Source organism: Vanessa atalanta, chromosome Z (assembly GCF_905147765.1).
Source record: "Vanessa atalanta chromosome Z, ilVanAtal1.2, whole genome shotgun sequence".
Taxonomy (NCBI): domain Eukaryota; kingdom Metazoa; phylum Arthropoda; class Insecta; order Lepidoptera; family Nymphalidae; genus Vanessa; species Vanessa atalanta.
Window position 1 is genome coordinate 14,483,533 of NC_061902.1, and position 26,927 is coordinate 14,510,459.

Here is a 26,927-nt window from a genome sequence, read left to right on the forward strand (position 1 = left end):
AAAACCGCCATAAGGAAGTTACAGGTGTAAATCGTATCCGTCTGTAAGTTCCGCCTCCAAGCCGCTCTTCATGTTCAATATTGTCTGAAGAAAAATCACCGGCTCTCCCAAACTTTCCAGTTGATTGTCTGGAAACTTTGATTCGATTGATATACCCTGCCTAGTTAACTTACATTTCATTGAATTTCTCGACCAACGAATGATTGGAAACAGTAATTTCATTTGATGGTTAAGAAATATATTAGAACAAAGGAGTAGTCGTAGTACAGCATCACCATAATAATAATTAAGACGACGTTAAGAATAATTTTAAGGTATTTTTAATCTCGTTTTATTTTGATTATTCTCTGAAATAAATAAAATTAGCAAATAGTTGCATAAAAACACACGTAAAATTGGCATACTTATAATATATAGTGTATAAGCATCGAGTCTGCATAGGATAGAAGGTAGCAATACGACAAGAGGTCGCGGGCGCGGGCTGTGGTGCGTTGCATTATGGCGTATCGATCGGCTTCTGCGCGGAATGCGCAGTCGGCAAAGCGCCGGTGGCGCCGCGGCGCGGATGCCGAAAGCGACGTTGTCCTCGTGCGCCAGCTGTCAAAACTGTGTGACGTAACCGCTAGGGCGGCGCACACACGGCTGCGGCCAGCCGCTCGTGCAGTACGTTTGTGCAGTCCGCTCTTGCGCTGTTGCAATCATTGCCTTTCGTCCGCGGTCCAGTGCACTGTGTACCCACGCCGCGTCTTCCGCGCAGCAGGTGAGGTTGGGGCCGGCGGCGTGGCTCCGGTCGCTTAGAATTCACCCGGCGCGGTATTGATCGCATCCCGTCCTCTTCGACTGTTTCAATGTTTATAAACAGCCGGTCGCATCCATTCGTTCCCTCTTGTTTTTGAAACGTTTGTCCGGGTGCAAGCAGTTTGGATAACTGATCCTGAAGACACCGAAAACACCAGACACCATCGTAGGATTCAGTGCAAGTATGTATGCACTACCACCTAATTTATTGCAGTATAGTTTTTTACGCAGTATTTAGCTGACGGCAATAATACGATTATGGCGGTATAATTAGAAATAAAACCGGATAATGTTGTTTATTCTAAGATACAATTCAGACTCCGTTTATATATTTTTATTTCTGACGTGTAATCATTTTATTTTAAATCTAGTTAAATTTTTTTTTTTCAATGAAAAATTGCAAATGGTATTTTATGTTACGGATGACAGGTAGTTACATATGTACATACCTATAGTTATGTTTTGTATTTTGCATTGGCTCTTCATTGCCTACCCGGGTGTAAGTTCATTTGTTACATCGACGTCGGCACAACCTACTGTGAATTACGCAAGTTATCGCCTAGTTTCAGACCAGCCATAGGTTACGTATATTATAAATGTAGCAATAAATACATTCTGGACTAAATTCAATCAATGAAATATAAAAATTTCCTTATAAAGTACCTATAGATTTTACACTCGTAGGTACTTTATGATGGAATTATTTTATGAACTTTGTCTTAAGATTTTGTTACAATGTCTAAATTAAACGTGACTATTTTAATTACTTAATAAGACCAAGTTAAAGGTTAATGTAACGATAGCACAGTTATTCAAAACAAATAATATTTAGTAACGTCGCTTTCAATCAAGCTAATAAATAAGTATTCACCTACATAATATGTCATAGTTTAAACAAAATGATCTCCGTCGTATTGCGGAAGGTCGCGTTAAACAGTATATAGGTGCGATAGTCGGCAGGAAGCGTACATTTTCCTACGCCATAGCGTTTGAGACAGTAGACTAGTTAAACGCAGTCATCCTGTTTTTGTTCAGTATCTCAACTGAAACTCGTAGAGTTATAGATGAAAGTGTACCGACAAGGCCTTCTATTTTGAGTAACTAACTTTTTAGATCGGTCACGGTATAAAAAAGGCACCAATACAAATATTTCTCACACAGGTTCAAGGTCAGTTAGTTTCTAGTACATGCCTATAAATACGCTACATATATTTTCTACGGCTGAATCATTAGTGAAATAGTATTTATAAGTCAAGTAATAGACCGTGTATGTCCCACGACTGGACAAATACTCTCCTGCTATCTGTTCCATTAAATTGCTGTGGGTTTTTTATACATGCAGATATTTTTACGATAGTTAATTTCACTGCCAAGTACGAAAATTAATTATAATCGCAGTAGAGCTTGTAAACAGTAGTGCTTGGATTTGAAGCCGCGATATTAGCTTAAATATACATCTTCTATCCAGTAATCTATATATAAAATTAATGTATTTTTTTTTAATATATCAACTTCGTCGTGACCTTCACTTTTTTCTCTTATTTCATGACCATAAAATATTTTGTACGCTCATTGACGAATTATAAGAATTACCTATAGAATCGAGCGCGGCTTGGCTCGCGCTTTATGGGTTTGTCGTCTGGTGTATGTCTTAGACATAAAAAAGTAGACTATGTTCAAGCTTGCTTCGTTTGAGTGGTTTGGACATGGAAGAGTAACAGACAGACAGTGTTACTTTCACATTTATATTATTAGTATAGATTATTATAAATGATCTGTTTGATAGTTTACAAATTTTTCAAACGTGACATTAATAATTTTTTGCTTTTCAATTTGATGTCGTTAAAGCCATAAGTCTTTTCTAATTAATTGATGTCTTGACTGATTTCGGCCACGTCGACCTCAATGGAACTAAACAACGCTGTTCGTTCAGTCGTTGTTTCACTCTATTTTTCCGATTGGACGGCAATTTGAAACAGCACGAGAATAAAGATCCAAGATACAGGAGTGTTTCGTCGCTAACTTTAAAACTTTAGGCGGTCTAAGAAATTCTTAAAAGAACCTTGGGAATATAACCTCTTTATGAACGCGTATGTTTATACTAATTCAATTCATGACTCATAACTGAAAATTAGTTTGATGTGCCTAGACATTGTGTAGCAATATTTATAAACTGATATACCATGTAGTTTTTACCCGCGGCTTTGTTGCCATGGCATAAAAAATAAAAAGTATTTTAAGTACTAATAATATAATACAATTTAAAAATAATACTTTTATTTCTATAATTGGGTTCTTATTTTATTTTAAAAATAACTAGACAACCCTCAGAACTTTGCTTCCCACTTACTCCTCTCGCCTCACCGCAACACTCATCACTCCGCTTGCAGCCTCTTTTCTGCTCACCTCTACTTATCATCATTACAGTACCTCTTCATATGTTAGTTTTCACCCCAAAGATTGTCTGCAAATAATTTCTTAATCCCGGGAGCAATAACTGTAGTTGAACAATATTTATAACCTCTTTGAGATAATAGATTAGTTCTTTTAATTGTGTTTATTTTGGATATAGGTCATTTTAATTGTAAAAAACCGAGAAATAATTCAAATAGAGAATATAAATATCTTCAAAAGCAAGTTCTTGTTTGTTTTATTGTTATGTCATCACTAAAACTATAACACCTATTTCGTAAACAGTTTGCCTGTATTCAACTTATACAAAACAAACACGTTATACAATACAATAAAACATTGTATTGAAATAAATATTTAAATTTGGCAAGGCCATGAACGAAGACAAATTCTATAACGATGTTATAAATAAATTTTAATAACAATAGAGTCAATAATATTTTGAAGGTAGGTTACTAAAAAGTTTTATAATATAATAAACTAACGGGGCGCTATCTCGAGGTGAAGTAACTTTCGCGTTACAAACGTAACGAGCGTTAGGACAAAGTAACGTAGTTTCTTATTTAATCGTAACATTTATTTCCACTTATTGTTAACACGTCTAGTAACATTTAGAAGTTTAATTATGTGGTCTCGTTATTTGCGTGCACAGACGTAAATTAAATAGATACTTAGTGCTAATTATTTTCGCCCATTCTACGGGGAATTTATTTTTTAAAAGGCGTATATAAATAGTTATGTTTCAGGTTCATTCGTTTAATATTTAAGTTTCTGTTTTTGAATCCATTCACAGATACAAATAACAAAACTTAAACTCAGATAAACTGGGAATGAATACGACGATTTGTTGACATTTACCTCTACAAATGCTAGTAGGTGAAGTCTCCGTATTTCCAGAAATACACAAAAAGAATATTGCAAGCTGGGCGCAAATTAAATATTTTAATTCGTCACGTTGTTTATAGATGAGTTAACAATTACATATTATATATTAAACATGGATGATTTATTGATGTCACCAATATATGATGTAAAATTTATATTCTATTAAATAGCTGTATCCATATACATATCTGCATATACATAACAAAAATAATTACCTATATATTATATGGGTTTTAAATGACAAAAAGTAATATATTTTAGAATGTACGGCATTCTCTTATTTTTGATTAAAATATCTTGTTATTTTTTTTTGTACTGAGACCGCGCTTTTTGTCGCGCAACGAATGCCGAGTCGCACCCCCTCTTTTAGTATCGGGTATTGTATTTCACTTCATTAGAAAAGTAATTTTAAGTTCGTTATCCAAAAGTAATTTAAGGAAGTGATATTATTTCAATAATTTTGAATAATACATATAGCATTAATATGTCCTTGGTGATAAATGAATTTTTGCAGAAACATAACCTTATAAAAATATAATAAATTAATATTATTCTGCCGAAAAAACAAAACAAGATGGTATTAAAAAAATATTAATTTTCTTTTAAGGCAAACAAATTAGATGTTGATTTTTGATAGTCTGGTTATTTTTTTTTAAATGTAAATCGTGAAATTTTGTAATTATGAGCAATATTTTTTTCTTACAAGAATTATATATCCATCTTCTAAATTAGCTACAGTTCAGACATCATGAATACATTCTAAATTCGGGTTGATCGTTGTTGAGTTGGATTGGAAAGTCGTTTTATGAAGTTGAAGAGAAGAATCTAAAGCTTTGTTACTATACATAATAGATTAGGCACGACTTTTAAGACGTTCTTTGACGTTTCTAGAACAGTTATTCTTGTCGGTTCAAAGAGTTACTATTAATATTGCGGATAGTTTCGAAAATAATTTGTTTTATCGTGCAATGAATGAACAGTTGTAACTATATATTATTTTAACGAAATTATAGGTACAACCATTTTAAAGTAGGTAAGTACCTAGTGTGATGACGACTCCGTTTTATTGTTCTCTCATCGCAGGATATAATTAGATCATGCTAGAAATGCATTACAAAGCGCGGCGTCCCCGCGTCCTTGTGGCTGATGTCACTCGGACAAAACAAACATTATATGTCCGACAATAGGGAGCCCTGCCCACGTCATCTGGGTGCGCCAAATCTATCCACCTACATTTCATTATTCCGCGTTGAGCATGATGACCAACACAGTCGATGTACCCGTTTCCTGCTTCATCAAAAGCTACTTCATCCAAAGGGTGTTCCACAATGTACCGTTGAAAAAAGTAACTAACGCGTTTCTTACTGACTCGTAAGCCCTCGTATAACTAAACGATTCGATTGCGTGCATAAAATTACATAACGCCATTTCCTACGTCAGTCGTAACATTGACCGTGCACTTTTAGTAAAAAATATGTGCACGAAGTGTGTACAATTGAGTTGCATTTTGACATATACACACGCAAAATTTCGTTAGTTTTATGTTACCGATTGCTATTAAACGGTTTGAATGAGGATTGTTATATAGTTTCTCAAATTATAAACAACGCAATGGCTTGATAAATCGATATCTGACAAGTACTCGTGGTAAGATTGCACTTGTAAGATTTAGGATTTATTACTCGCTGGGTGGAACGGCTAACAGTTAACTGTTTTATTTACTTATTTATTTTTTAAATAGATGATTTTAACCCAGATAGTTTTATAACAACAAAGAAAAAATCAAAAGTAAGTATATTTAGAATTATTTTTATACTGTGAATGTGAATACAAAATATTTTCTCAATGAAGAAGCTGAGATAGTGCAATGGTTAGAGTAGATCTTAGCCGAAGGTCACGGTCAAATTCGGATAAGGTTAGTATCCATGTATAGATTTGGACAGGTTATTGCATTGACGTATAAAAATAAATTCTAATTAATTAGTTTTTTTCTAGAAAATTAAAATATGAAAACAAATTTTAAGATAAACAGATACCAGTACCGTATAAGTATATTATTTAATAATAATGATTTTGAATGTAATAAAAGACTCAATTTAAAATGTAGATAATATTGAATTCACACTATGAGTGCTTTGTTTCGTATAAATTATGAATTCCGCTACCCGTGTTAAATTAACTGTTTACTTACATAAGTGAATGCAGCTCTGCATAGAACTTGAGCTTATCGAATCGGAACAGTTGCCATCTTTCCCACGTCTATAAGAGAGCTGAGCGCTGAGCGTAGAACTGAAATGGTAACATGGACTATCCCATATCAGATTGCAATCTTTACTCAGAAACTGTGAATATTGTAACATTCACATGCTTCAACTCGACAAATTTCTCGCTTCGCCGAGTCGATTCACATTTTACACTATTATTATAATATTTGTGTTATAAGTAAACAGTACTATAATATGAATCATGAAGGATCTATTAGATACAACAGATTCATTTTAAAGGTCAAGGTCATCTCAAAATTTTCGATGTATATTATAATTTATAATCTCGCTTAATCTGAAGTATATGCTCATTAAATATTGAATCTGTTATAAATGTTAATGTCGTAAAAATCGAAATATAAAATACAGAAGCTATTAGATTGTTTACGCTGTTTCTTATCCGCTGGTCGATCTGATGTGAATGCGATTGCTGTAACAAAAAGTTTATTTATTTAAAAAATATACATTAAAAAAATTTATTCACGTTAATAAAATAGAGATATAAAATTTAATTTAAAATAATAAATATTAAAATATATATTTACCGGTGAGCTGTATCAGAACTACCAAATTTTTTAAGATTGGTAATCGCCTTTTTATTTATAAAAATTGTACTTCGTAAGATAACGGATATTATCTTATCGACTTTATTACTCGGTAGTTACTTCAGTCAACGTTAGAAAAAAATATTGAGCTGAATTTTTCACGTAAACATTTACGAGTCACGTTATTTTTTTACAAATGTAAAATCAGCTCTTATTTGAATTTTTCTTCTTTGTTGCACTTAAGATACATATCAAATTGTACTGCTTACAGGAAACATGTCATTGTTATAATAACCTATTTTACGTTACGAATATAACTTTAATATTCGCTTTTTAAGATATTCTCATAGATTTTGCTTTAGTCAAATTGAACTGTAGGTGATATTAAATATGCAAATAGATAACAAGAAGTCAGCCACTTAAAATCGCACTACATGTACCTAACTATCATTGTGTTATAGCAAAGGTTGACCTTTCCCTTGCTAAAGAATGCTATTATATTGTCATTCCTATTTCACGTTAGATTATATCTATGATTATATCTATGTAAAGCCATTCCTTTCTGCTATGTATTTGTATGCGGAAATCATTTAGGGCCTATTCTAAAAAATATATGCAATCTAAATGTTATGAATGAATCTCAAATTGTCATTAAAGCATGAATTATATTTAGACAACCGCCCGCGCAGAAATTGTATGCGAGATTTGTGCTGGCACCAAATCATTTACAATCACATCTGACGTCAGTTTTTTTTTAATGTATTATAATTATAAATTAGGTTTGAATAGCGTACACGATAGTTTAAAAAAATATTTTAGTGTTCCCATTCGTTGAGAAATGAAGGTGATTGATTATTTTGAGTAGGATTAGATCTGCATTGCATTTATTTAAAGATTCAGCCAAACTTAAATAACAGTATTTACTTTGAAAGTAATGTAACTAAAACATTCCTCGCCACAGCCTAATAGAAAATAATTGTCACACTAATACAAAGATTTATATTTTTAAATCTATGTATTATAGCCGAGACAAATAGAAATAACCAAGAGAAATTAAAAGTTATGCGTCGTAAACCATGCAAGTGTCAGCTTAACGTGTTAAATATTTTAGTTTGTTGAGTAATTTATTTCACCTTGGCAAAGGCAAAACTGGAACAATCTTGAAGCGAATCATTTAAACACATCCGATGCATATTGAAATAATTAAACACTATTGTACAGCGAACGATAAATGTTATACGTAAATGTATAGATGATACTCCAGCTCATGGAAGGATCATTAATAATGACTGTATAAGGCTCATTTATAAACTCAAACAATGCATATTTTTCTTATTAAATTATTTAATTTCTATAAAGGAGTTTATATATTTACATACATACATAAACAGCCTGTAAATTCCCCACTGCTGGGCTAAGGCCTCCTCTCCCTTTTGAGGAGAAGGTATGGAACATATTCCACCACGCTGCTCCATTGCGGGTTGGTGGAATACACATGTATTCGTTGAAATTAGACACATGCAGGTTTTCTCACGATGTTTTCCTTCACCGCCGAGCACGGGATGAATTATAATCACAAATTAAACACATGAATATTCAGTGGTGCCAGCCTGGGTTTGAACCCGAAATCATCGGTTAAGATGCACGCGTTCTAACCACTGGGCCATCTCGGCTGATATTATTATATCTATCTCGGTTTATATATTTGAAAGCGCTAATTTAAGGATCTTCTATTATGATATAACAACGATTTGTTTTAGTTAGCTCCTTTATTAATTGCTCTTTTTAATAGAATTACCAATAAAAATGTTAACATGCGGTCAGTAAAATATTTATACTATAAATTTCTGATCTATACCCTATTCGCTACTCCGACAAGCTTCCGACGTTAATAACCCCGCTAACGAACTCATTCATACTGGTCTAATTGGATCCCAATTGCCTGTGTAGCATCTGGAAATCAATCATATACTAATATATACAATAGTAATATATTGCCATATTTAGTCTATTTAAAAATATATATTAATTTCTTGTGTAGGTAAGTTTCCGTTGCCAGCACTAATTAGGTCGTGACAAAAGAGGTCAAGAATTCGATTCCCTTTGTCGGCTGGTTACAAAATTGGAACACACTTATTATTGTAGTCCGTACTATGCCGTTATAGTTGTACCATAATAGCGTAATTAATAACCTATATATGAAACGATGAAAATATTCAAGATTAACTTTATTTCACCTGTAACCTAAGATTCCTTTCGTTAATCAAATATTTAAAATTGTATATTAAACATGTGGTGTATCGGTTAATAAAAGTACTTGTTATGACACTTAACACCGACATTCGCACCTAATAATAACATGTAGTTATAGTAGGTCCACATAACTTTAACATGGTTACTGATTACTACTTCATTCGCTAAACAATTACTTAGAGATAGATATTTAGATGATACTCTAAGTGTCCATATAGAAAGATGTAACTAAATAAATTTGAGTGAAATCAAACATTAAGAATAATAATAGACATACTCAACTTTATCGTATTATAAAAATGCAAAATACAAAATCAATTGTATCGATATATCTCACCCTGAAAAAATTTATGAATTGATTAAGTAATTACTAAAACAGGAAATAATAATACTGTTAATGACAATTTTATTCGATATTAATGTGACGTTATTGTATACATTCCTATAGATTTTTATAAATAGTATTTTTTTCTTTGTAGATCTTCGTACCTAATCGCAAAGAGAGACATTTAAAACGCAGTGACGTCGTTACGTATATGCAGACAAAAGTTTCTTCAAATGACAATGTGAACACGTTTTACACAACGAACGCGGAACTGTGAATTAGCGGTCGTGTGTTTAATGGTATAAAGGTACAATTAAAGGGACAGCCATGCTGTCCTACATGGTGCCCGTAGATGAGAAACCGCCCCCAGTGCCTGGCAAGAACCGCATGAATTTGGAACTGATTGCTAGCCCCGGTAGTCCAGAGACTTCAGCCCGAAGAACTCGAACGAATATTTCGAAGGAGTCCTCAACTAGTTCATTTGCAAGTGACTTAACGATATCGTCGTCTACACCGACAGGGGCCTACGATAAACCAAAGCATAAGCTACTTAGTAATGGAAGCAAACACACTTCATTGAAAAGGTTAGTATTATTATTACACCATAGTAAATGTGCTATTTTTTTTAATGAATAATTATGGCCCAATTTGTTATTGCGCAACTTATAAGCGAGTGTAAAATAAAGTATTTATGTTAAATTTATGGTCAAAAACTTTCGGTGATTAAATGTACGAAGGTTTTAGATTTTCACAGGTTACGAGTTATAATTACTCCATAATTATTCCATTAATTTCGTTTCAATTGGCATGTTGATAATTTCCAAATTGCGTCAAAATTTGCAAATCAATAAAATTTGATCGCTGACTCTCGCGATATCCGCCTAAAGCTTTCTACTAATGAAGCTGGGGGTCTAAATGATTGTAATGACAAATCTTCATATTCTTGGTCTTTTTGATATTTCAAGTCATCATTCAGTTCTGCTGAGTCACAAGTTTAGATTTTTAATTTAATTTTCGAATTTTCGCTATTATTATTATTATAATATAGTGCGTTGATAACCGCTAAAATATTGATGTTTGTACCGGACTTTTTATATTTGTCAAATTCACAGTTTGTTTATCGATTGGATTTGTCTCAAGTACCATGTGGAATAGTCTAACAATAAGAAACTAGAAAGCTTCTTATTTTTATTGAACAGGTTTGTAGTTTACATTTTGTATTTAACAAATCAAATTTCCACTGGTAAAGGTGGAATATGTGTGGAAAATAACGGGGTTCGTCAGTGAATAAGTGCTTATTTATCGATCGAATTTTACCATGTACACAAATTTTAGAAACACACTTTAACTAGAAACATGCCCATGCTGCTAGCAAATATACCTAAGCGGTTTTTAATTATATATTTTTTTTTATTTTCTGTAAATAAATATTAGAATGCTAAGTGTCTCGTTCTAGAACTCGTTTTTGTTGCAATTTATACAAGAGAAGGATAGAACCTATATAACACATGATACTTTACTATTATTTAAATATTATTAGAATAAGTGATTCAATTTTTATCATCATCATTTCATAATTTTATCATATTCATTTCTTTTGTTTTTTTTAATTTGACAAAGATGTAATAAACGACGATGAATTAAATGAATTATAAGATTTGCTAACATCTTCCTCTAAGGTTTACGTTAAGAAACCTTTTGAAAAAATAATAATATTTATATATTAAAATTTACAATTAGAAAACGATATGCACACAAAGCAGAACATAATTCTTCGATTCGTAGATCGAAGACAATGAAAGACCACTGTAAAATGGTATGCCACCATGTTGTTTCTACCTTTACAATTGACAGCGCTTACACAAAAGGCATCCTATATACTCATTTCTGCCTCTTGGACTGATCTAGTTAGTTTTTAATTATTATAAATACAAGGGAAATCGGTTAAGACAAATGAACCTCTGATATTTTGACATGGCTTGATCATTACATTATTTTTTTCAATAAACAGTTACCTGTTGTGAAAATAAAAATATATACCTATCATATACCTATATAAAATCATATAAACAAGCATTCTATAATATCGATCGATTATATATAAGCGAGCTAAGATAAATTTATTTAATTTTTAAACAGATTGATCAGTGTTTTAAAAGTCTGCCAGTTTTTTTCGTATTCATCAAGTCGTAATTAATCAAATGGAAGCAAGCAGATCCATGTGCAAACGAATTAGCAGAAGTTTTTTTCCTATATTTTTACATTTAAGCCCCATGGTAAATCGGAGCAGTGGACGACTACCTCGTTGATTTCTTCGTTTTTAGAATTCGTTTGATTTTATCAGCCCCAGAGGCAGACTTGCAGTAACGTAAAAAAACAGTGACGTAGAACCTTAATGAACTAAGCCAAATAGATTGGGCATCGATCTGAACTTAATCTCTATCCATATGGAACATGCAAATCATTTATAAAAAAGCTCGGACATATCCAACCACGACAATATTGAATGCTTCATATGTTGCGCATACTAGAAATTCTTTATTACGTAATAAGTAGTAATTTCGTCTAAACAAACCACAAATACACACAAAAACATCACGAGTAATGTATAAACAACCTGTGTCAATATGTTTTTTTATTCTACTGATGTTTTTTAATGATTGACTCTTAATACTCTGTGATTTAACAAGTAAAACTAGAAATGTAAGTAGTTATTACATCGGTATAATACGTACTTATGAACTAGAATATAATGTCGTACCGAATAACATTATTTAGTATTATTATATTATTTATTGCTTTATTAATAAACGTGGTCATTATTTTGAACATTTTTTAAAATCGAATTCAAAATAAAATGTACAAATATGTCTTGCATTATTTTACAAGATTATTTAAACATGCAGCTATAACCGGTTAAAGCGCTTTTTTACGCTGAATGTATTTTTTCTAGACACTTAATATATATGTCGACAAAAAAACTCAACAAATTACAACACTATTTGAGAAAATAGTGATGACACATACAACAATGCGATAATAGGCATGATCGAATATTTATTTCAAATTGGCTTTGACCTTATACGATCTATCATAGGTGACGAGTGCAGCCAATTAAAAAATCAAGAGAAGAAAAATATTTTTAATGTCCGTGTGGTGTCCGTCCGTTATTTATTGGTCAGATATGACAATTGACTATCGCTTAAACTATTTACCTCAGGTAAATTTAACTCAATCGTTACATACATGTAGTAGATAATTTGCCTACGTATATACAGTCGTATTTTCGTATGATATTGCACTCAAATTTGACCTTGAAATTGTACTCACGTCGCGGCCGAAGATGAGTCATTAAAAAACGAATCTTATTATTTACGGAGAAATAAATAAATGCTTATAATACATTGAGCAACTAGAACATGGTTATTATATGAAGCGTTGCACCACATTTTAATGAGTTTTACTAATTAAATCAGGAAATCTCAAATAAATGAATAAGGTTTTATATTTCCAACTAATTATTTAATTTTTTTTTAATAGCGATATTAAAATGTATTTCAAAAATATTTAATAATTGTCGAAACATCTTCGACGCGTCAACTTCATAATAATAGAAATATTGAGCATTCCTCGGTTAATAGCTCAAGTTGAACTGTTTAATCTAATAATAATTGCTTTAGTTCTTTAGATCTCAGATTTTATATAGAGGTTAATGAAAGAATGCTGTGATGTAATACCTACAAGGTAGTAAAATCTTTATGTCACGTTTAATAAAATCCTTTATTCAATAAAGAAACATTACACTTACTTATTGATTGTCAAATTAAACACTAACTCCGGTTCGGAAAAGAAAATACTCTGACCTGAGAAGAACCGACGAAAGAAACTTTATATTTAATATATTATAAGTTTTAAAAAAATAACTAAAAGACGATAGTTTTATTCTCAACGTGTGCTATGATACATGAATTCGCCAATGCTATAATAACCTTTTGAAAACGAGCGCCCTTTTAATTTTTATTCAAATTAAATAATTTGGCAGTTTGAACGGTTTTTGGGACCCTGTTTTAAAACCGTAAACATTGCTCCAAAAATAATTACCGACTCTATATAGTCGAGTAACAGGAGTAATAAGTTTGTGTTAGCTCGTTACCCCAAAGCATAATACCGTAAGACGTTAGACTGTTCAAGTAACTGAAATATAGTAATCGAACCGTATCAACATCGGTAAATAGTCTAATTTTTTAACCGCAAATACCGCAGAGCTTAATCTATTTGCTAATCCATTTATATGATGGCCCAATGAATATTGGCATCAACTGGATCTATCGATTTAATATTAATAAGACTTCTAAGTTTTATTTGCATATTATTGTATTCGATGTGTTAAATTTAACAACTTTTTTTAACAGAATATTAACTACACCGAAATATTGTACTATATCTGAGATTACATTGTTTCTCAGAAGAAAAGGCAACTGAGAATCTAGGAAAACTTTTCCTTAGAATTGCATTGTAAGATAACAGATCAAAAGGTCAAGGCACACTATCTCTTATTCCATAGTAAGAGTGTCCTGACCAGAATCTCATGACACACAATGAAAGACTTTGGTTAAGTCACACAACATTTTAAAGACATCATCTGGCTCCTCGCAGATAACTGCGTCGGTTGTTGACCCCTCGTAAATCCAAATTGTTTTCTATGAATCAGAGCTAATTAATTGATTTAAGGTTTTTTCTTCGGATATCTGAGGGTCAATTATAGTGTTGACTATAGTTGTTGGGATCGAAAATACTATCAGATTTAATAATTGGATTGATTGCTATATTTCATCAGGTCGCGAAATACGTTGAACACCACTAATAAATTTACATTAATTTTGACTATTTATCTTTTCTTATTGCTTAGTATTTACTTATTCCATACTTTGCAATATTATCAAGAAATTATTAGTAACAAAATAATAACAAGGAGTATGAGTTTTTGCATTCTTTGCTATAAGCTAAAAAAATCCATTTGTATTTACTAATTGAAGACATACGAGTATGACCGTCAGTTGTTACGGATAATAAACCTTTGTTTATGTTAACAGCTGTTTTTTTTGCTTCATATTCATGTCTTGTAAAGTTTATATTCAGTAATCGTTTTCATGTTAATCATTATGTTCAAATCTCCTACGATCCTACATACTATTTTAAGCTACAATTTTAAATCGTTTTAGAATTTGATAATAATAACAAATTAAAAATATTTAAATTTCTTAATATTTAATTTATAAACATCAAACCAAAGTATTCGAACATCGTTTCATTGGCTAGGTATAGTTTTTGTCATCCCAGGCATCCGGAAGCTTCAGTGGAATCTTCGAAATCCAAGACGTGTAAATTTCTAATCGACAATCCGGTCTGAAAATATGTATAAGTATATAGCTTTAATTTTTATATTAAAATCTTGAAATGTTACTATCAAAATGAATATTTTTTATTAAGCGTTAGTTAATCGGAGCTTTTAAGTTTAAATATACAGAATATGATAAAGTAAATTGCGTAATAAGTGAAGGAATTTTATGAGCACAACGATTTTACAAAAAAATGATCATACTTGGCAGCTAGCCAACCGATAATGCCCGACGATACGATAGGCACTGGTTTCAATGATTTCGTGGATTCCAATTTGCCCGTGACATGTGGCAAAACAGCGGCAACCTCCTGACGAATCGCATCCGCTTCGTTCTGCGCCTGTCTGTAAGAGATGGCATTATAAAATACATTTTAATAGAGCAATCGATACTTTATAGTTTATACGTGCTAGTTGATATTTGTTGCATCGTTGACTTCTGTTCATTCTTTGTTCACTTTATAATACATGAATAAATCATTTTAACATAAATAACTACTACTTATCTTAATACTAAATATGTGAAATTGAGTTATAGATGGCCTTCGGATATATATTTGAATTAAAAAATCCGAAATCTATCAGAAAAGATATGTTCAATAGAAACCACTTAATTTTTATGGCAATACTATTAGTCTTAGACGGCTGCGTGGGCAAGGAAGAATCATAATGTTTGACATTGGTTTCGCACGAAGCTTACGATGATTTTAATTTCTGTGGCGAATGCTCCTACTGCGATGCAGCGATAACATAGCTTGTACAATAGCAACAAACTGTAATCTTACTGTAATAATGCTTACTCAAACTTATATCTACCAAGTACTTCGTCTACGTAATTAGTTTTCAAGTGCATACTTTATAAAATAGCAATTTAAAGCTATCTGTTTGAGTGCAGATAATATTTTTATATATAACAGACAATCTTGCTAAGGAAGGCTATGGTTTGTTGCACGAAATTGCTAGGGAAAGTAATAAATTAGTCACGATATTTTTATAGTCAGGTTATGTCAATATTCTAGTTACATGAAAAAAAATATCACCACAAAATCTTATTGGCATATAAAGAGTAAATATAGATATCTAATAAGACTAATGATATTTTTTGTGTACCGTTCAACAGTCAGAACAATAACATTTATTTATATATGTTTTTATATTTATCATTCTTTTAGCCAGAATTAAAATCATGTATGCTCTCTTGCACCTTAAGTTCACATTGTAAATTATTTTATTTACATGTTGAGCACAAAAAAATCTTACTTTCTTTCATCAAGTAACCAGCTCCAACGTTCAATCCACTGTTTTCGACAGTTGTCAACTTTTTTCCACTGAGCCCGAGACTGGAATGCTTCTGTGTTCGGATCATATCTCGGCACACCAAGATCTTTCGCCATTGCTATAATAAAAACCGAGATGAATCAATTAATGCTTCGTCTATTCAATCATTTAAAAATACATTAACGTCTCGCGCCTAAAATATAAATGAAGCCAGTTTAGACAATTGTTATTTGAACTAAGTAGTTGGAGATAATTATTTATAACGTTACTTATTAACAATAAGATAACATAACGTAACAGGTAACTAACAAAAGATGCAAATTGTATTGACAGCGAAATGTCTCACTTCTGTAGACAATTATTTAACTTTCAATCTTAACATATTTTTTATAATAAATAAATAATAATACAATCAGTTAATATAACAATGCATTCAAAATAAAAATGTTGCTTGGCTAATTAAATATATTAATTAATAGTAGTAGATCTACTTTATATTAGGTATCGTTTAAGTTTAAGTATTATATAACTTATGCATCACCTTTGAATGTAACAAATCTTAAAAAAATATTAAGCGAAAACAGTAACTATCTCGTTTATACAGTAGTGCAGCAATAAAAAGAAAAAAAAAACAGTTACACTTAATACAGTTTTAATCTAAATAAGTATATTAAGTTAAGATTTATTTAACTATAATAAAGTGTTTGTTACAAAATATGACTAGTTTGCATTCATTACCATCACTAGGGAATTATAGAGTCAATTATAGTTAAGTAGGACGGTTATAACAAAGAATATTAAACAGCTTCCGACCGATACGGAAACACAATAAGTATAAAAGTTAAGATGCCGCGTGCTCTACCTTAAAAGTTAATGTAGGTCGATTAGAAAGTCTATTCGATTTTAATATCCAAAGTGTACTTTTAAAACGGGCTTAATTCTCGAGTTAAGGGTAAGACTAGAATCGAGATATCGTGTCGAAGAAATGTTATCTAGGAACGTCATTTTCTCAAAGTATCACGAATGTCTAGTACATTACATTATAAAAGATGATGAGGTAAATAATGAGTAATGTTTATGAATTATTCATTTTGTATATATATATATAATAATCATCTTACCTTCAAAATTTGTGTAAATGCTAAACTTTTTGTCTTTGATAATTATTTTTGACAGAGGTACTTTTTTTGAAAAAGGTTTTACAGAATTTATAAATTAAATTATATCAAATTAAAAAGTTTCAATATTGAAAAGGTATATTTAATTTAAAATTAAACGCACATTATATACAAAGTAAACGTGTTTGCTTTTTTAATGCGTTATACAGTCCGAACTAAATCTAAAAGACCACTTTTATAAAAAAAGCCTTTAAGACAAACGAAGCTTTACAACAAAGGCATAATTGATGACATAAGTCGATCGTTGTGATCAAAGGCGTGTATGAATAGAGCCATAAACGGTGACATTAACCATCGATTAAGTTCACCTTTGAACCTTAACACGTCAAAAATAGGCATCGATTTTATGGTGTAATGAAATTTCACACCTTTATTTACAAACTATTTTATTATTTAGGCTAACTTTTACTATTATTTCTAATTATCTAGTGTATATAGTGTAAAAATAAAACTAACGACTTAATTTTATGATATCTTATTAATGAATATCCTCTTAATCATATCTAATTGACAGGGTGTCTTTTGGGAGCTCCAAGGGGTCCATGGTAGAGACGCTTATCTACGAGAGCCCACTGCAAGAGGAACCTGAGTGCAGCCCACCGCCGAAGTTTCAAGAAACTGCGTTCCCGTATACGCCCGTCGAAGACGAGTACGTTATATTCCTTTAATGAGTATGTTTTATTTATTTTCACTAAAATGAATTGGCGAATTATATAAATTTTATGTCATTTGACGGTTGAGGATGAATGAGGTCACACATAATATCTATGTAAATTGCCGTTATTTATTTTATTGTCATTATTACTTTTTTTATAATCTAGCAATAGAAAGAGTAGTTAGTTTGGTGTCGGTATTGTTGTTACGGTACAAAAAGTTTAAATATTTTATTTTACTTTAAATTTACTTAAAACAGATATTTGTTAAAATATTAAATAATGAGGTATCCTGATCTTGGTAAATAAATCTATAAAAGGTACGTATAAAAAGGTCAAACTTGGCCTAAGTGACTTAATGGACCTTTCCTAAGTGTTATGTAAAGATTATGTACGTACATTTTAAGACTAATTTGATCAATACTTAATGTTATTATATGATCATGGTTCTACGTCTAAAAATAATCATACCGATTTATTTTTATAAAAAAATAATTTTAAAAGTCAATATGCCTTTCGAAAATAAATTTTTTGACATTTATTTTAAATAAATTACAAAAATATATAATAGATATACTACTATACTTTATCGTGAACAGCTTCAAAAGTGTGAGCAAAATTGAAACTAAATCGATTGGATGAAACTGGTTTACAATTCAGTTGCATAATTTGACCCACACATACATAGTAATTGAACTAAATAAAAGCTTTTATATACAGCTTCAAATATTTACTTCATATATGATCGATTTTTATTATTCGTTATATAAAATATATCACAATGACCCAACAAACTTGGTTTTCTGGAATCACCTATTACTTAACAAACTTACAAGCTTTAACGACCGTGTGATAGGAGGGGTCAATTGCATAAGGTCCTTTTCCGCGAACTGCGCAATACGCCTCTCATAAAAGTAGCGGTTTTAGTGTAACCGTAACTTTTTTTAAGAAATGTTAACATTTTACTCATTTTAATTTATAAAGCAAAGAGTAGGCTGGTTGCAGCTACTTGTATCTGCATCAAACAAGTTCACGGAACGTCGCTGATTTTATTTTTATGTAAATTTTTACGTCAATGTAAGAAAATAACTTTGTAAATATAACTTAAAATTATATTTACAAAATACAAATATAAATTAGAATTTGTCATCGTGATAAACGTAATCATAGTATAGATTCCAAGTCTCTAATGTTTTTTATAGCGTAACATATTTTATATATGCGTAAATAAAAGTTTGAGTGCAATTTTCCGATGTGTTTTCATTGTGCTACTTAACTAAATAAAAAGAAAACCATTTACTTGTTCACATAACTAAACGAGTAAATAGATCGGTATGATTTATATGAAATAAACTTGATTCTAATGAATATTGAGTGAATCGTGTCAAAGTAGCGTAATGAGAGAAAGATTTAATTAAAGCGGCTTTATCGAGATGATAGACGTAAAACCATGACTGGACCAAATGAAACAAACTGATCAACACGAATCCTATTGATCTGCACTTTATTCAACACTTCGCTCGTTTTATATTAACAGAATATGAAACAAGAGCAAATCATTAGAAATACTTAACTAACCATTACACTTTTTATCAAAAGGAACCTCTGAATCGATTAATAACTTAGCTTCACGTTTCATCGATCAAGCTCTATTTTTTTAACATATATGAATACATAAATGAGATCGTTAATGATTCCTATTAGAAAGATCTTAAACTTGACAAATATTGTCCACTGACCTAAACAAACTAAATAATTCGGACATAGAATCGAATTGAGTAAAGCGTGAAGACGGTGGAGCTATTAAAATAATTTGTTAGGCTTAGTTTGTATTATTAATTTTCTTTGGAATCAACTGCAACTTTACTATGTCATTTTGAAGTTTTTAGCATATAAGTTAAAAATATCGTACCAAATCATGTATTAAATACAATTCTGGCTAGAGTTTCAAAGCCAAATTGTATATTATCATACGTGATAGACTTATCATAATTATCGTAACAAGTATTTTATTATGTCTATCGAAATTAAATACTGATTTTCTTATACTTAAATTTCTAAAAACCGTGAAAATGTTTACAAAAGCTCACGTACTTATTGGTATTTCGACATCAACGATTAAAATTTTATGGTGTGCCATTTTAACCACGTGACTAACTACTAACTAAGAGAGAGAGAGAGAATCCTGGAATGACTGTCACGTGTCAACTCAGTAATCAATACCCTAGCCATAAAATTTTGACTCATAAATGGTTAATTACAAGGCGAAGGACAAAGGATTTTTCCCAGCCGAATTAGTTGATATACTGTGATTTGTAATGGTACATTGCAACACAAGTGACAAGCACATGCGATACGAAGTAATAAAATTATAATTATTAATATTTTTTTTACTTGAGCATAATTATACTACTTAAATATTCAATATAACTACTTTTAAATTGCAAAAAACATTTAACTGATTTTTATAATATCATTGAATACGATAAAACAAAATAATAATAAAATGGATCAACGAAACCGATTAAATTTATCGAGATTCGAATGAGAATCGTGAATCGTGTTCGTGAATGGTAAGCACGTCACTAGGTTGGCACGACTGTGCTCCGCCCGGCCGCTTCGCTCCATTCGCCACGGCCGCGCGCGACCGCGACTTCCGAGATCGATGTTGTGAACGCAGTGAAACTGTTCGTGTTCACTATTGTGAAGCGCTGAGCGAAACTAGCCCTACAGTGCATATTAGTTTTGTGTGTTTAATCTTTACTGTATTTCACGATTAACTTCTGTAAAGTGTTATCTACAGGTGATTTTCGATATTAGTGGGCGTCGATAAAATTGTGAATACTTGTAAGGTATGTTATTTACCAGTTCACGTCACTTGTTATGCTGCGCACTATGAATTCATCAACCGAATATAACATGATTTTTGGAAAGAGATGTATTTATTTATATGTTAAACAAAATAATTTATGAAAAGCTAGAAAATACTACGCCGTAGCGAAAAAACTTTACAAGTTCGCAAAAATATTGAGAGAAAAATTCGGTCAGAATGACGTCACTAGGACTGAATTATAAACATAAAGCGACTTTTGATTCCATCCAGCACTTTGGAGCTCAAGGTCACTATTCACCACGTAGCTACAAGTAGTGAACATATATTGGCAAACAATTATATATCTGCTATTTATAATGCTACTATCAATGATCGTAACCCTATAACGAGGACCCGCCCTGTGGTCCAGTACAAGGCCGTCTTGCTGAGCGTCATCCTTATTAAATTTATTTTGGCTCTTTGAACGTTGTTACTATGTTAAATTACGAGAGGCTCGACAAAAATTACCATTTTTATCACTTTGTCATGCAAAGATAATAACTCTCTTTATTGAGTAACATTACCTATGTTCATGTTATTTAATACTTTTCACTCAACTGACACACATATTGATAAAGAGTCACTATGACATATTTCTTATAGGTATTTATGTTTTGTGTTTTATCCTTTGTGAACTCATTTTATATTGGATAGTTCAAAAAATGTGAAAATATTTCTTTGTATGGGAATTACAGAAATGTCCTAAAATTTAAGTTTAATTAAAAAGTTGCATAAATTTTATTATCCTAAGTAGTAACAGCTTTGCTCGATTCTTGAACTTCATCAATTCAGTTCATAATCATGCAATTATATAAATAAGACAATCAATTTTGTGTCCTCTTGTTACTCTATCAATTCATTAATATAATTTACTTGTCTGATGTCATGAGTTCATTTAATGAACAACTTTGAGCATCTTAAAATGTGTGGGTGTGATATCATCTATCCTTGCTCACTACGATGACAAGTTGAAGTTGGATCAACATCCACTCGACATTTGCATAACCTTATACTCCTAAATTACGTGAACAACAAAATTATTTTAAATCACATAAGCCAACTAGCATCTTGATATTAAAGGTAATAAAGTGTGGGTGGAACAGTCATCTGCTACAATGAACAGGAGTTGCTAAATTACCTTCAATGTTAATATGTACCTATGTGCTATGCTCGCTAATGTGTCACCAATGCAAAGCAATGTTATGCAACTATATTTATGCGAAATTATTATATACTATTGATTGTTTAAGCATTATTTAATCTAATGACATGTATTGTTAATAGGCAGAAGTTTTGCTGGCCTCTGCCTATATAAAGAATAAAATAATATGCACAGTATCTTATAATTTTTTTTTTACAATATGTCAATAATATTTATCCTAGAAGTGATGCTCTGTTATAAGTGTTAATTAATTTGTTCAATTAATATAATTATAAATGTTTTTGCTAAATGTTTATGTTGCATTGTTGCATTTATAATATAAATTGCTTGCGGGAAATAATAGCATTAATTATAAAATGTAAATTTGGTCATTTATAAAAATAGATTTTAATTTGTTTATTGTAATTTCAGTTCGGAGCGTTCGAAGGTCCGTGTATCCTTCTACCAAGGGGCACGTCCGCAGTGTCTGTCACCGCCACCAGCTCAGTCAGAGTCGCACGTGCTTTACGCGGACTTACTGTCTGCTGCTGCAAACGTCGACATGGCGGATCATGCTATGTATAACAGGCAAATCAGGTAATTTGTTTTTATTATGATGTTTTACTTTTTTTCAAATTAAATAAGTTGTTCAATTTTTAACCTGATTTGTAAAAGTATAAAATAATTATAATCATTATTTGAATGCATATCTCAAAATAGATTTATATGTCTTAACGGTAGAGTCTGAATGTAATGTTAATCAAATACATTGTGCTGCTGATGGAGTTTTACTAGTTGAGCACTATGTGTTAACAATTTACATATTGACTCTTTGTTGGAATTTCAAATATGTACCATTGTTGTTCACATAGTGACCTCATTATAGGAGAATACAATAATGTACTATATGTTACATAAATTATTTAGCAGGATTGGATGCTAGTTCTGAACATATTAATAACCTTTAAGCTACATTAAAATAATAATTGAAAAGTGCATTTTATTAAAAAAATTCTTTTATATGGAAAGTTTTATGGCGAAATGAATTTTAATTATTTTTTTATCTAGCTTTGCCCTTTCATTTTATATTAATTTTACAAATTTTCCAATAAAAATTCGTTCTCTTGTAAAATTATAAACACACTAACCTTCCTCAATAAACAACTTACCTAATAGAACAAATTTTCAATTTGGCTTAAGTTTCGTGAAAATAGGTCATGCAAACAATCTAGTTCCTCCACTTTTATAAAATAAATATATATTGTGTATTCATATAATTCAAGACCTAGAGCAGCGTCATTATAATAACGTACCGTGATTAGTAATAGGCTATTTTAAAAATATACATTGAAATAGAAACATGACGTGTCTTTTAATAATGTCTCACAATAAATATTGAACAATTTGTAGGTCTGTTTACTAAATTACTATCAAACAAATAGCAGTACATTCAATATAATTACTTTTACTTACTTTACTTTTGTGACTTTAAGCATATGTCATTTGGTAGATTTCATTTTAGTGCGTTTTGGGTAATTTTTTTTCCTATTAATTTCGATTTGCTCTTTTCTATTTTTCACTTTGCCCCCCATCGTATCTTTGCCGTTCGCGCTACCATACTCGAAAATGACGTCAGAAAACAAAATTACGATAATTTATCCTTTCCGAATTATTTAACAATCATGATCAATTTATATGAAACGGGAACATTTTTTAGACTTTTCAAAAAGTTTTATGTACTTTTATATTGATAAATAAGGGATAATGAAAAACCATATCTACATTATTTTATAGCACTGAAAGCGGTTGGGATAACCCATTCCGCCCAGATGGCGACCTAAGCCGTGAAGCAGATGAGATCGTTTCACTGATCAAGGGTGGCAAGCCAATCACGCCTACACCACCCATTATCAATCAGATGCCAGTATGTGATGAGAAGGAGGAAAAAGTTCACGCTAACAACGTCAATGTGTGTAACAATTTGGTTTTAAATTTATTATAAAAGATCTTATTGCATGTTTTTAATACATTTTGTCTGAAAACAAAAATTTCTAAAATAAATTTAAGAACTAGTGCTTAATTGCAAGTACCTGCTTTTTACTAGCCTGTAATACTAAAATAATTCTTTTTTAAATTAATAATATAATCTGTAGGCTAGCCCTCCGGCTCCGCAAACCAAAGTAGCGAGCCCGGTGCATCAGAGCACCCCTAAAACTGCCAACGGCACTAAAAACGGAACAGCGATGCCGGAAGTGCGCTCCGGCCAGGTGGAGGTGCAACGCTCGCCACCACAGGAACCGCTGCAGCCGGAACACGTGACCATCAAGAAGAAGCAGAAATGCAAATGCTGCGCCATCCAGTAAGCTCCACGACCCATGTCAACGCCGGTAACACGCTATGCTTTTCAATACTAGCATATTTCGATTTCGGTGTTTACTCGGTGCTATATCATTTTACACTCGTTCTACAAGAAGTACCTAAAATTCATGTTCAAATTATCCAGAAAGTCTATGTGTTCAATCGTATTACAAATTATCGCATTACAAGTCTGGCCTGTACTTTAGTGTACTTCAATTTTTTTATATACGTTTGTTTTATTATTTGAAGTTGCATTGCATAGTGTAACTGTTTCTGTTTTATCCGTTAATAAACTTTACATTATAAGTATTTGTGACAGTTATAGAGATATTCATCATTCGACTAGTCTGGGTGATATATTCGATTCAGTTTTAGATTATGTGTGATTATCGGAAATACAAGCGGCCCACCACAGTGTTTGATTTAATTATGATTTAGTACACAACTTGATAGAGAATCTCAACAGGATTACTCCAGTATAAAATTAATTAAATATATAAAAATAAAAGGAAACAAATAAATTATATTTAATCGAAATATTTTCAAATTATTGTGACAAAATATTTCAATAATTATATTTGTTATCATTTTAAAAAGATCACCCTGAGGTGTTTTGTATCATAAATTAGGAATCAAACAATTATTATTTATTTTAAAACTGTTACTGAGTTAATCTGTGTTGAATAATGTTTAAATACATAATTTAAATGTATATTTTTATATGTTTATTTATGAAGAAGTATTATAATCCTTAAATTATAATTTACCTAGTGTTTAGATATATCAGCGACAGTAATGAAAATATTTTCACTTAATATATGCATGCTTAAATGGTGTCATAATTCATACTTAGTGGGATACTGTCAGCTGTTATGAAGGTTGTACTGACGATGAGAGATAAAAGCAGTAATGATCTCGTTTAATCGATTTTTAAAATAACATTAAATAAATATAGGACATGTTGGATTTAAGACTGCTTATTGATATGAGCTTGTACTAGCACCTCCATAGTATTTGATAGTAGCCCATGATATTGAAATCGTCTATAAATGTATTCCCCGAATCCCTTTAGCTGCAGGCTTACGTCCAATACCATGAATGTATGTACATAATATTAATAAGATTGTGACTTGATTGTAACATCACTCGTCTATATGTTTAGGTAAAAATGTATCCTTATCGTATTCTGTATTTGTCATGAAACTCCGTGGCCAAGTAGGGTGCTCGTTAATCTGTAATAAGTGGTTAGTGACAAATTTTATTTATCAGACGATTCGTATTAAAAAAAAAAAAAGATTCTTGACAGAACAGTACTAAGCTACCTTTCCTATTGTATTTTGTTTCAAATAAAATGTATGGACTTATTAATTATATCAAGTAATTGTAACAATAGTGCTGTTATAGAATAAAAATCAATCGATATAATAATTATATAGATAGGGATGATGGAAACGAAATGATGGAACGAGACATGAAAATGAAACTTCGTGTATTACTTAATAAAAGTTTGTGAAAAATATAACAAGATTACGTTTCCTCTCTGAATGTAATATTTCCTTAAGTAGATAGGTGAATAGAATGATAATGTTTAAGACAATTTATGAGTCCGGTTATATTTTAATGGTGGTTATTTAAAAACTAATAAATTATTTTGACATACAACATAGATTTCGTTTGTAAGTTTAAGCAACATTGAAGCGAGGACAGTCCGTAGTTGAAACGTTATGACTTATGATATTGATACATTTTGAAATTAAATTCGATCCGAGTAATGCAAATGGGTATGAATGTGATTTTTCCGACTATTCTAGAGCATTCGATTATTTGTTGATAGATACAGCATTGCTTGGTAGTTATTTTAAACAATCCGCGCCGTTACTGCTTCAATGAGTGTTGCAATTGTACTAATCTATGTAATATTAAAGAACCCACGTGACTACCGTCGACGAAGTAGATAATACGCACCTAGGAGTTAGACTAAGGCATTTAAATTTCGGCTATTAATCGTTTGTCGTGAAACAACAATTTTATTGAACTCTCAGTATAAATATGAAAATAATGTAAAGTATAGTTTATTCACTCACGCCTCCCAGTTCACGTGGTTTCTTTTTTTATTAAATTAACCTAAAAGTAAGAATATCTAGTGTAATAATGCTTTTTAAAGTGTTATTTTTATTTTGATATTTTTACAGCATGTAATTTTTAAGTGCATCTATTTGGGCACAAAGGTTTTGGTCATAATTTATGTAACATAAAATAAAGTGTGAACAGTACCATGTTCGGTTTATTTGTGTAAAACATTATTTTAAATATTGGTGCTTTATCTCGTTAAATAGTTCAGACAGGGGCCCAAATATGTCAAAAAAACATTTTAAAACAAAGCTTCCTATTTTATATATTCAGTATGTTTAAGCTTCACAATCTGTAATGTCCAATTCGGTCCTTTTCATCGTGCTGGATTGATATAAATTAATTTCTATTTAAAATACAAATAAATATGTTTCAATAGTAATTATTAGCTAAGCAGCAATGGCCATCAGAGCAGTAGGTCTCAATAATGCTGTATT

At 31.2% G+C, this 26,927-nt stretch overlaps 2 protein-coding genes across 2 annotated transcripts; one reads left to right on the plus strand and one right to left on the minus strand.

Moving 5' to 3' along the window:
- The first annotated feature begins 626 nt into the window (after nt 1–626).
- LOC125076158 lies at nt 627–26,233 on the plus strand. The gene is made up of 6 exons (XM_047688147.1): nt 627–980; nt 9,637–10,066; nt 17,851–17,985; nt 22,435–22,599; nt 23,797–23,971; nt 24,156–26,233. The coding sequence occupies exons 2-6, from the start codon at nt 9,810–9,812 to the stop codon at nt 24,363–24,365; spliced, it is 942 nt and encodes a 313-aa protein (XP_047544103.1). The 5' UTR covers nt 627–980; nt 9,637–9,809; the 3' UTR covers nt 24,366–26,233.
- On the minus strand, nt 14,783–17,311 carry LOC125076159. The gene is made up of 4 exons (XM_047688148.1): nt 17,280–17,311; nt 16,141–16,276; nt 15,085–15,225; nt 14,783–14,888 (listed from the first exon to the last, which is right to left on the minus strand). Exons 2-4 carry the CDS (start codon nt 16,272–16,274, stop codon nt 14,798–14,800), a joined length of 366 nt encoding a protein of 121 aa, XP_047544104.1. The 5' UTR covers nt 16,275–16,276; nt 17,280–17,311; the 3' UTR covers nt 14,783–14,797.
- Nucleotides 26,234–26,927: the final 694 nt, after the last annotated feature.